General features: G+C 37.1%; 1 protein-coding gene across 3 annotated transcripts in view; it reads left to right on the forward strand.

Moving 5' to 3' along the window:
- The window catches only part of GCP4 (GAMMA-TUBULIN COMPLEX PROTEIN 4), a 41,259-nt gene that overhangs the window by 23,584 nt on the left and 4,766 nt on the right, over nt 1–12,909 (forward strand). For all 3 annotated transcript variants that reach the window (XM_039120120.3, XM_088711106.2, XM_088711105.2), the window contains 9 exons: nt 601–721; nt 4,827–5,099; nt 5,294–5,374; nt 5,460–5,543; nt 9,502–9,588; nt 10,355–10,410; nt 10,541–10,738; nt 10,917–11,142; nt 12,480–12,568. In XM_039120120.3, coding sequence (XP_038976048.2) covers nt 601–721; nt 4,827–5,099; nt 5,294–5,374; nt 5,460–5,543; nt 9,502–9,588; nt 10,355–10,410; nt 10,541–10,738; nt 10,917–11,142; nt 12,480–12,568 — 1,215 coding nt within the window. The remainder of the gene's footprint in view (nt 1–600; nt 722–4,826; nt 5,100–5,293; nt 5,375–5,459; nt 5,544–9,501; nt 9,589–10,354; nt 10,411–10,540; nt 10,739–10,916; nt 11,143–12,479; nt 12,569–12,909) is intronic.

Genomic DNA, 12,909 nt, shown 5'->3' on the forward strand with positions numbered 1-12,909 from the left:
CTGAACTTACAGACCATGATTTCCTGCTTGGCACAAGTTTCACAAGCTTCATTATATGAGGCTAGTGGGCGTTAATTGATAAGCAACTTTACTTAAACATAAGTCCTAAAAAGGTGAAATTAACTGAATAGTATGCATGCGAGTTATTGGATGATCAGAAAGGTTATGCAGCCTACATTTTTTATCCCATTTGTTTGCCTTTTCAGAGTCATGTATTATATCACCTACTCTCAACTATGGGAACTTATTCTTGACACAGCCTCTATCTTCATGTTATAGCTTGTTTTAGGACTAGTATGCAAATAAGGATTTTGTAAGGTCTATCTGAGACGCAACATAATTTTTCTTAACAAGGTTCACAATCTCAGTAATGGACCCCATACGGTTGCCATGTTGATATATTGTCGGCATGCTTGGTATGGGGGTTGGTTCGACATATTGACACACTGTATCGGTTTGGTATTGGTGTTATATGGTATACCTAGCACAGGGCGATATGCACTGGTAGTGTGAACCTTGCTTCTTGGTTATTGATGTCGCTACATCTCTCAACTTTGCTTCACTTGTAGCCGTCAGACCTTTCCTTTTATGACTTTGCAGACAAGATGATGGGGATGGGGAAGGCAAATCATCTCATCTTGATATAATTGAAAAGTTGACGCATAAATCAGCTGATGACGCAACTCTAACTGATTGGCACTTGGGGTTCCACATATCCTTGGTATGCTTTTGTTACACATACTTCATTTGAAATATTTTTGGTTGATGACATCTACTTCAATTGCAGTTATTTCATTTCATTTCTTGCTTAAGCCATTCTTTTGATGGACTAATTTTTTATCAGTAGAAAAGCCTCTTCACACCCCCACTCCCCCCCCCCCCCAAAAAAAAAAAAGAAAAAGGAAGAAAAAAAGAAAAGAAAGGAAAAAGGTGGAGATGACTTTCTACATGTAAGCATAAGCACTTAACCATAATATTAGACCTTGCAATGACAATTGTTTGGATAAAGAGTTGGCTAACTTTATTAAGGACATCATAAAACTTGCTAAGTCATGATAAGAGTTCCAGATGGACAGCCACAATGCAAAATTTGAGTGTTAGGTCTTAGTTTTACAACTGGCCATTCAAAATCTGCAAGCAAATGGTAATCACTTTTTCTACTGAGGAAGGAGGTTGGTTGTAGGCTGTGAGCACTAATATTAAGTTAGAGGGGCAAGCTCATAATGAGCAAAGGATATAAGTGCTCATATGCTCATGTTAGCACCATCTGATCTGCAGAACAATGAGATCTGAAATCTACCTTGCTTAACACGCTTAATCCTACATCCTCATGTTCTCCTATTCCACCTCTTCCTATTTCTACTCTCTTCAGTGGATGAGACCTCAACATAACATCATGAGTTTTTTGCTTCTGTTAGTCGGTTTTCCTATATTCTGAAACAGCGTTGGAATAGTAGACTCCAACGCCTTCACCCAATATTTGTTAGCCTTATCCTCATGAGTTGGGTTTGGTATAACCATGCACTGATGGGAATGTAAAAGAAGAATGGAAAAAGTGTCACATCTGATCGGCAAAAGCAATATGTCCATAGTATTTAAAATAACAGTGATAAATCAGAGTCAACATTGTAGATCTCGATTGATTTCTTTATTATCTGTAGCCCTAACCTTAGATGACATCATGAATTTGAGGTACGCATTAAAGAGTGTGGAAAAAGTCAAACAGATAATACGTCAAACCAATGGGTAAAATAGAAATAAGGCTCTAATATCTAAAATCTAAGTGGGAAAATTGAACTGGAGCCAACAATAAAGATCAGAGTGGGGAGGCGAGCTAAAGAAGAGCTGGAAAGCAAATAGGTGGATCTGTGATGCTGAAAAAGAAGATTTCAAATGGCCAAATGTGCAGATATCAACTAAGAAAAAATACTTAAGCTAGATAATAAGGATGAAAACTTTGGGTTTTCTAAAGGCTTGAAGAGACACCAACTTGTCAACAGAAGAGCAGAAACTAATTCCTTTTCCCTGATCAAAATGAGGTTAGCTCTAGAGCATGATAAGTTGATAGGGCTCCATGGATGGATTGAATAGATTCATATGGCCACCTACCAGTCTGATTGTAGCCCTCTATGTGAAGCTAAGTTCCTGGATAGGGCAACTTTAGGTGGTGAATAGGGGAACCTACCTTATTGGTCAGGTTTTAGGCTCATGCAACGAGAGAGCGGCCCTCAAATATTCCCTTAGATTTGGGAATACTTTAGATGAAGATCGAGGATGACAAGACTATTATAATTTATAGGGAGTTGTCTTCATATTTGAGGCAAACATTTGTAATTTATAAGCCATTTTATATGGATATATATATATATATATGTGTATATATATATATGTGTATATATATATATATGTATGTGTGTGTCTGTGTGTGTATATGTGTGTGTGCGCACAACCAACTTTTCTTTGCCCTGTGCGAAATTGCATGGTGGGCTATCAAACCGTGTCCTTGAAGTTCATTGTGCTTTATATGTCCTAAAACACATTTGGACCAAAATTCAGATAGTTGTAAAATCCCAGACCATTGATTCATTTAAAACATTTATTAAGTTATTGCAAAATCATATTTTAGGAATCATATGTGTGTGTGTGTGATTTTCTAAGCCACAACCAACTTTTCTTTGCCCTGTGCGAAATTGCATGGTGGGCTATCAAACCGTGTCCTTAAAGTTCATTGTGCTTTATATGTCCTAAAACACATTTGGACCAAAATTCAGATAGTTGTAAAATCCCAGACCATTGATTCATTTAAAACATTTATTAAGTTATTGCAAAATCATATTTTAGGAATCATATCATGCAATAGTACTGAGGTTGAAGTTTGGATCGATATTTCCAATGCCCATCATGCATTATGACTTCAAACATAACAAGCTGGTAATGCCTTATAACTGTAATGCAGATTTTAATGTGAACATTAAAGTCATCCCTTTATATACATACAGAAAGATGTACAGACATGCATAAATATGTACTGTCTAATTTCTTTTTTTAATTTTTGACACAAGGATGCTAATATGGGGACGAGATAAATCAGATTAGGCTCCAAGAAATCATATTGTACCAAAGAGAATGAAAATATCTTATATTAAATAAATAATATTTGAACCTAAGAGGTCTTCCATTCAAAACCCTATACCTAAGTTCCAGCCTCACAAAATTTGGATGATCAAAGAAGCCTAATAATCTCGTCTTCTACAGACTCTACTCAATCCTTCTCTCTCTGTCTATGCATGCACGTGTCTCTTTGGACGCTCTGCACGAGCACATTATCATCTTTTTCTTAGTTGGCGCTACCACATAGTGAACCAACAATTAGCTGAACCATAGCTCAACTGCAGTGTGGTATGTGTTCTTCCATTTGGGCTAAGACAACAATGATGTATGTCATAACTACTATTATGCTCTTATGTATGAGTTTAATATATATTTTACATATTAAAATATGTACTGAAAGCACTAAAGAAAGAGCTGAGTGCTCATATGTAGCTTTCCCTGTATATGCCTTCAAGTATTATAAAAGGTCATTTTGCTGAAAACTACCAAATCTGAAAATATAAATGAAGTAGATTAAACAAGGATGGTTGGGTGACGGTTGCTTGTGCAAATGCTTGGGCTACAAGCTAGGTCCACTACCTGGGTTGTCTCAGCTATGGAACATCCTTGCTGCACCCTATCTGGAGTCCTTCTTTTGCATTACACCCACTTTTTCAAGCCAATTATTTGATTCAATTTGCCAGTACCTTTCTGTAGTTTGTACAGTGAAGACCAACTTAAATATTATTGCATTTGTTATATTGTTGTTTTTACAATTGATACATCATTTAACTGCAAAAATACAACTACGAACTAAGCAAAAATCTTATGGTCATTACTTTTAGCTATCACTTCATTTTAAGTTCAAATGCTTCCACAGCTGGCCCTCAACTTAGAATTTGCAATAGCCTACTTTCTTGCTCTCACAGCTGAATCTACTTGGGTACCCACTTCAGGAGTAGGCTAGTTAGGTTGATATAAATATGTTCTTTAGTTTTTGTTTAACCCCATTATTTTCACCGCTGAAGTTTCTTCCGATCAGTGGCTACAGACATCTAAGTTAAAGCTGTAAAACTACACACAATACAACTTCCTGCAGCTCCACGGTAGTCCTAATCAGAGATATCTTTTGTTTTCACTATCTAGACTTTGGAGGTTCATGCCATTAAAATTTATTCTAAACTTAAGGGTAAATTATTGATTGTTAGCCTAGGGAAACACTAAAGTTAGAGTGGGTTTCTCTTTTTACTTGAACTCAGTGCTGGGAAATCCCATTTGAATTGGAAGATTAAATTGTCCACTGGATCAATTTGATTTCCAGCTTTGTCACCTGCAAATTTTGATATTTTTGGTTGATACTTCCCCCCAGAGGATTATGAGCATGCTCTAAAATGTGGTGCATGTATGTGAAACAGCAGATGCATGAAATCAAATTTTATATATATATATATATATATATATATATATATATATTGCACATCAGATAAAATCAGTAAGTCAATGTGAATATAGCATAATTTTAGCCGTTTAGCTATGGCATTTTTTCTTTGCATTTGGTGGATTGAAGATCAATGAGATTAAACTACAACCTAAAGAAGCTAAAAGACAGAATAAGAGCAGCAAAATGAGATGTAATAAGAAATGGGCGTTATTGCAGTTACATCATTGTACAGCCTTTGTAACTTTGGCATTTCTGTTTTACCAATCCAGTGATCTTTATTGCAATCTTCATGCAGGACATGTTACCGGAGTATATACATATGCGTGTTGCTGAATCAATTCTTTTTGCTGGTAAAGCAGTAAGGGTTCTTCGGAATCCTAGTCCAGCTTTCAGATTGCAGGAACCCTTTATTCATCAGTCGGTACCTAAAGCAAGTGATAGGGTTCAAGGTTTTTTAGGAAGTTTTGCTCCACAAAAAGAGCTGCTCAAGGGTACCAGTCTGATTGCAGAAGAACTACTTCCACAATCTGAGGCTGATAAAATTGAAGCAATGCTTCAAGAGTTAAAGGTTTTGAATATTTTACAATTTTATTTGGCTAAATATAAACTTACACGATACTCCTATAATTATGTTTTAGTTAGGTTTGTCTAGTTATGGGGATACTTCTGTCTTCCTTCTTTTGTTTATTTAGCTCTACACGTTTTTTTCTTTATGTCAAGCTTATTAAGTAATGCACCATATTTTTTTCCCATTTGATGCAGCAATCATCTGAATTTCACAAGAGGTTGTTTGAATCTGCTGTAAGTTCAATTCGCACGATTGCAGCAAATCATCTTTGGGAGGTAATGGCTGTTGGTTCCATACATGACATATCTGTATTTTAGTTCCTCTTTACATGCTATTGTAATTTCATCATGTTTGTAACAGCTTGTTGTTATACGTGCTAATTTGAATGGCCACCTGAAGGCTCTTAAAGATTATTTTCTATTAGCAAAAGGTGATTTCTTTCAGGTAAGGAGCTACTATTTTTCTTTCTAAAGTTGCATATGTCTCCCTTTATTCGTCTGAACATGACAATATGATTACCATACTTTTGAAGTGCTGTTTCCTGTTCTGAAACTTTATGCAAAAATTTATTCATTTATTCTTTTTTGGTGAACCGGCATCTCACTACACTCGGCCGTGAGAAAGCCCAGAGCAAGTACATTCTTTTTCATGACCGCATGATCCTATTAGTATAGAATAATTTTCCTGTCCCATATTCTAAATTTAGTCTGTGGGAGCTAATTGCATATATGAGCAAATAAACTACTCTATAGATTTACATGTACCTTTTGTCTACTTCTGCACACGTCTCTACAGATTGAATTAGAAAACTTACACTGGGCAGTATATGAAGTCTCTTGCTTTGTACATGTGCATATAGTGAATGGTTTTGTCTTTTTGTTTGCTTCTCATGTCTCTTTCAATTATTAAGAAACACATGGTTCTCCAGTGAGATATCAACAGTCAAAGCCCGAAAACATGAACCAATTTCTTCTGTGTATTAATGTTCTCTTCTAAAGTCATTGGTGTTTCCACATTTTTTTTTGTTTTGACCATTGTTTGAAGTTTCATCTGAATCTCTGAAACCGAAATGTTTCTCTTCCATTTATGACCAGACTGAAAGCACAAGGGCGGATCCATAGTACAGCAGGGGGAACCATGGCCCCTATCCCCAGCCCACCCCACCACCCGCCTCAGCACACCCCCCAGATCAGTAAAAACCCTTTACAAGTGCACTGGATTCTCTCCTTGGCCCCCTCTCCAACTAGCGTCCATCCAATATGTGGCCCCCCACCACCCCTGATCTTGTTCCCTGATGGTTCAATGCCCAAACCACTCCCAATGTATGAGGGATTTTATTGTGATAAAATATAATCGACAGCTCCCATATCACACACATGCACAACGGTCCCACACTCCCACTATTTCTAAATAAAATGCAATTTCACAACCAAATTAAGAACATGGCCTTGATTTACTCTTAAATGAATAAAAAAAGCAGCTCAATCAGATCTTTAACAATTAACATCATCGGCTAGACTCTAGTTCTCGAAAGAATCATGACATATTAAAACAATGGAATGTTCTAAACAAAAAAAAAGGTGATACAACTAAATGAGGTTGAATCTAGAGATGTAATACATCTCCTTTTCGATCTAAAACTTGATGACTTATGGCACATTCCCATCTCCATTCTTGGTTATGCCTATCATATAGGTCCTCTTTCTGTTTACCCCCTTCCCCTTCTAGAGATAATTCTTTAATGATTGCATAATTTTACTATGCAATTGTATATATGATGAGTAGAGTTAAACATGCTTTACTTTCTATTGGTTCTAAATTCATATTCTTTTAAGATTAACATTAAACTATTTAAATTTTAGAATTTAAATTCCTATCGAACTGAAATGTTGTCCCAAGGATTATACTTTTGCCTTTTCTTATGTGATTAATTTTATATTAAATCTGATGATAGGGTTTGTTTCAATTATTTTAGGTTTATGTCTTACTTTATTTATCTTAATTGGTTCTATAGTTTCAATAATGTTGAAACATGACACTTTAAGTGACTCTGTGCTTTTAGACTTCCAATGTTTTTTTGAATTTTTTAAATTCTTGATCCTTTGGTTAAATAGATGGACATCAATCAAGGGTAGTGTTGCAAATGGATCGGGCCGAATTGAGGCATGCTTGACCCCAGCCAGCCTAGTTTCATGTTCAGGTCTTGATTTTGGACCCATACACAACTCATTGGTTGATTGGGTTGGGTCAAATTTGGCCCATGAAAAAGATTTTAGACCCAACAGGTCATTTCAGTCTGGTCGGGGTTAAGTATGACTCGGAACCAAGAAATGCCGAACTAGACCATACTGCCTGGTTCAGGCTGAACCGAGCCGATCCGGTTTCTGAGCGGATCGGTTCGGACATATAAAATGGTTTCGGCCCCTATAAGGCCGAAACTGGCCGGTACAAGAGCGAATTGGACGGAACCGGACCGGTTCCGTCTGGTTCGGCTAGGACTCGGTGCGAATCTAGCCGAATTGGTCGGTTCACACCGAGTCCGATTTGATTTGTCACAACGTGCGCGCTGTGGCATTTTTGGTGACCGAACCGGACCGAGTGGTACAGCACCTGGTATCGGTTCGGCAATCCTTGCTCGGAACCCATGTGAAATGTTTGGATCCAAGTTGGGACCAAGTTGGATCAGATCTCTAGGTCAAACCTTTATCTATTATTTTATAGCTAAAAATATATGGAGTAATAATTAAATATAAACCATTAAAATTTTTTAAATAAAATTAATAAGCCAGCTTAAACATGAATTTCCATTCAAAAACTTTTTAAATTTAATCTAAAAAAGTGGTCATTTTTATGGTACAAGTTTTGCAAGCTATAATTTTAAAAAATAAATGTCGATATACTTGAGAATATTATAAATGAGAATCTGCCAAAACATACAATGGATGCTTAAATGTAATTAAGTGAAAGAGGAGATGGGGTTGTTAAAGGGATTGGTTTAAAGAAGGTTCATTCAAGAGGGATTAGTTAAAATAAGGTTCATTCGATGGTTTAAAAAGACATTTAGGGTGAAGGAGAAGGGGTTTTATTTAATTCAGGTTTTCGGATTGGGCTGGATTGGGTCTGGGTCAAGTCATGTCTATTTTTTGTTGACCCAAATTAAACTTGTGTATTAGAGGGTTGGGTTAGAGGGTTGGGTTAGGTCAGAAAACATGAAATCCAAACACAGCGTGCTTTTTGACCCCAAACCGAACCATGGATCTCCAAAATCGGATCAGGTCATGGGTCGACCTGACTGATTTCCAGACCTAATCAAGGGTTCATGAAATGATGATTCTGTAACGGATCTACGTTTAACCACCATGAAACTAAATTATCTATACTTGCATTTATTAGGATATCATAAAATCATTCCAACTTTCTGCAAAGAATTATAAGAGCACAAGCTAGGACCTCGATAGCGAGCATAAAACTCCGGTTCTCGACCTTAAAACATAACCACCAAATATATAGATGATTGCATCAATATGATTGTGGAGGATAAATGTACTTGTATACTCTTTTTCTCGATTCCTGTACTTCTATTTTCTTATATTTCTTAGTCTTGAATTAAAGAGGGAATATGGAGAAGTATATTAGGGCATTTAATACAAAAGTAAGATTCACAATCCAACTTGCTTCTAAGCTAGACAAGGCGCCTTGCACAAAAATCCTGGCTCTGCCTCTTCAAAAGCTTGGTCAGTTTTGGTGGATTTGTGGTAAACATTTACTTCTAACTACGAGTTATACATGCTAATTTGATGTCATTTCTTTATTTTCTTTAAATGTTGGGAATCATTATCTCTAGAAATTCTGATTCTGAAAATTTTGAGAAGATTTAGAATGATTGCAACAGATAGGCCTGTACAAAGTGAGGGCCAACACAGACAACATAGATGTATACACCCTTATGTCATGCTGATAACTTACTGATATGGTGTGTATTGTTCATATGGTATGGTATGGATGGATACCTCAATTCTTGATTTATATCAGGGTATGTCAGTACTCTTGTTAGTTACCACTGAAGAAAATTTAGCTTGCTATCATTGGCTTTGGTTACTTTATGAAGTTCAAAAGTCCAATTTGTGTTCATGTTTTTTGTGAAGATACCTTAAGGACTCAGATATGCAGGTCGTGAGACTTTCTTGATGGTTGACTAGTCTTATTGCTTCTGTTCTCTAGTACCAAATAAAGTTATATATAGTGAGTACATATCGACATGCATTGCTTCTTTTGTAATGTTGCAACTTATAGCTATTGGTTATAGTATACATGTTTTTGTTGACTCCCGTATATTGTCGAGACGTCTTATAATATTTGTTTGAGACCTAATGTCATATGCACCTTGCGTGACAACCAATAGTGTTTTCTTGAGGAGAGTCGTCAGTTAATGCGTCTACCCCCTCGCCAATCAACCGCTGAAGCAGATCTCATGGTACCATTTCAATTGGTAAGATTGCAATGTCTCTCGGTACAACACTACAACCTATATTTGTAATCACATTTATGTATGCATGTATATTTGTACTTACATAGATATACAGGTTGGAGTACACAAGACTTTCATGGTGGAGTTAAGTGTGCAGAATCAATGGTGGGTGATCCAAATTAACATCCAACTTGGATCATGATCTAGAACACTGAAAATGTCTAGAAATTAAAAATATATCTTTTGGAGCGATCCTTGTAATGCATCAAGTAGGTATAAAATCAATGGCGACCAACAATGCTAGTGTGCTAAAATGTATGATAGTACATTTAAATTGAAAATTGATGCTGTCGATCATGATATACGCATCTTAAAACATGCATGAACCAAAATTATATTGGATGCTTCTAGGCTATAGATCAAAGTGATCATATTAAGACATTGAGACCATCTATTTATGTTCACTTTATGTATGAGTAAGACACGTCCAAAATGCATGACTTTTGGTGGCTAGGTATTTTAAATGTTCTAGATCATGATCAACTGGAACTAATTTTGGAATGACTAATTATTGATTTTGCACTATTGTCTCCAGTTTGAAATCTTGAATTGTCTCTTGAGTCTTGAACTTTTGATTTTACATCAAATTATGTCTTTAGCTGGTCCTTTAGTGATTCCTATCTGTTCAGGGGCTGGTTTCAGATCCAGTGATGGGTGGGTAGGGGTTTGTTTGTTTTCTTGCAATTATTTTTTTAAAAATTACATCTGTTATCATTATTTGATGCAGGCTGCTTTAAAGACCATAGGTGATGAAGACAAATATTTTTCTAGAGTATCACTGAGGTTGGTGAAGGGATACTATGATTTTGAATTTATTGAACTAATAATCATACTTTTCTCGTTGCAGATATGATATTATAACTTGGAAATGTTTCAAAAGTTTTGTATCTGAATTTGATATCTTCTGTTGCAGAATGTCTTCATTTGGAGTTAGTATGGCTACCTCTCAAATGGATTTAAAGATGAAGGTTCAAGCTGATGGAAATTTGGGAGTTCCTTCACAAGGTAGAGCCTCTGCTGAGTTGTCACTTGATGCTTGGGATGGCATTGCACTTGAATATTCTATTGATTGGCCATTGCAGCTGGTCTTTACTCAGGAGGTTCTTTCTAAGTAAGTTTCATGATTGGCATCAATTGCCAAATATAGTGTTGACAAGATGATCAATATAGCTTTGAACTGCATTAAGAAAGATTCTTTCTAATTTTGTGGTTAAAGAAAATCCTTAAATTATTTTATGGTGATGTTGCCCTCGTTCCTCTTATTTGTGAAAGCAGTGACTGTGGTTCAGGTACCTCAAGGTTTTCCAGTATTTGATCAGACTCAAGAGAACACAAATGGAATTGGAGAGATCATGGGCTGCAGCAATGCATCAAGATCATGCTGACTTTGCTAACCATCGCAAGGATTGCAAGAATGGCTCAGTGTCCCAACAGCGTCGGCAACGCTGTAGGCCTATGTGGCGTGTTAGGGAGCATATGACTTTCTTGATTAGAAATTTACAATTTTATATCCAGGTATTATCAATAAAACCAATACGTTTTAAATTGTTAGGCGGTTAAAGTAGAACGACATATACAGATTATTATCATGTCATTCATTGATTTTTAAATCATTTGCACTGATGCACAACTTTCTTTTTTCCTTTTCATCTGTAGAGGGAGGGTTTCTGGCTTCAGAAACCCACATAAACTGCATGATGATGTCTTATGTGTTAGAGCCAGGCCTGTGGATAGGTCAGATTAGGATTGGTTTGGGGTTGTTCCGAGTTCAATCCAACAGCACACCATCCAAACAACTGATCCAATATAGGTTAGTTCTAGGGATCAGAGTTGAGGAGTCCCGCTGATGGATGAAGGTGATGTGGGTTGATTGGGCTGCCTTTGGATTCAGGGTTAGGGCTTACAATTTGCAAGGAGGGATGCAAAGGAGTGGAGGTTAAGAGCAAGAGGAAGATTGGAGGGCATTAGGTGGTGGAGATCAGAACAAGGGTTGAGGGTGGTTGGGGGTTGAGGGGGAATTGAAATTTGGACATGTGGAAGGTTTTATCTTGTATATGTGTATATAAAGTCCATGGTTCGCTGTACCGGTACCGAACCCTGTACTGGTGCCACACTAGCATAGTGTCAGTACGGTATGATATGCAGTACGCCTGGCGTACCGAGTGTCGGTACGACACTGGTACCGAACTGGTACGGTATGCGGTATGTTTGGCGTACTGAGTGTCGTTACGTCACCAGTACCGAACCGGTACGGTACGCTCGGTACCATTCGGTTCGGTACAATATTATAAACCATGGTATGCCGTACGGTACCGGTACCGGTGGTGTACCGATCCTCTATACACCAAAAAATTTCGTACTGTACCATATCGATACTATGCTAGTATGGCACCGGTATGGGATCCGATACTGGTACAACCAACCTTGATATAAACAATCTACTGTTACCTGGCATGTATTATTAAGTTGAGCATGCACCCAATAGCTCAACAAACAGTTATCTGAGAGAGCTAGATATGTGCACCCTATGCTTTCATGCAGATGAAAGTTCAAACAATTCAAAAAGGAGTTAATTTACATTATTAGGTCAAAACTGAGCTGAAATTGGCTCAGCCAGTCCATGTGATGTGCAATCCTTACATGTACAGACCATGGCCAACATAAAATCATACATATATAATGCATTTTTCTTGGAGCCATTAGAGTGTTTTCATATATTAAACTTTTAGCTGTCCTTGTCTGCTTATATTTTTTATGGCATTTCCTTCTTATAAATTTGCACTAGGTAGAATGCTTTGTCCTTTAGCAATCTGATTCTACTTTTGTCATAGAGGGTTTATTGTTTTTTGCAGGTCGATGTTATTGAGTCTCAATGGAATGTTTTGCAAGCTCATGTGCAAGATTCTCAGGATTTTACAGAGCTAGTGGGCTTTCATCAGGAGTATGTCCCCCCCCCCCCCCTCATTATAGTTCAATGTTGTAGTGCTACTTTGCTAGTCTTGTAGTTTCTTACTTTACATGTGGAAGTAATGACAATGGCAGTGGTAGTGGTAATTGTGGTATTGTTTATCCATCGTGAGTCGTGACAATGGTGGTGCTGGGTGTTTCGGTGATTCACAGGTTAGATTACATGGGGCTAGGCTGTGGTTGTAATTACAGGTGGTTTTAGTGGTTAGTTTTTTAATGACTTAATGGCCTAATTGAGGGTTAAGAGACTGGAAGCCAGAAGATGGAGATGCTGACATATATTAGGAGTTCAAAAGTTTTTTGCTCATATATCAG

The sequence above is a fragment of the Phoenix dactylifera genome, chromosome 14 (assembly GCF_051530095.1).
Source record: "Phoenix dactylifera cultivar Ajwa chromosome 14, Ajwa_hap1_PhDact_Kaust_v1.1, whole genome shotgun sequence".
In the NCBI taxonomy this organism is placed as follows: Eukaryota; Viridiplantae; Streptophyta; class Magnoliopsida; order Arecales; family Arecaceae; genus Phoenix; species Phoenix dactylifera.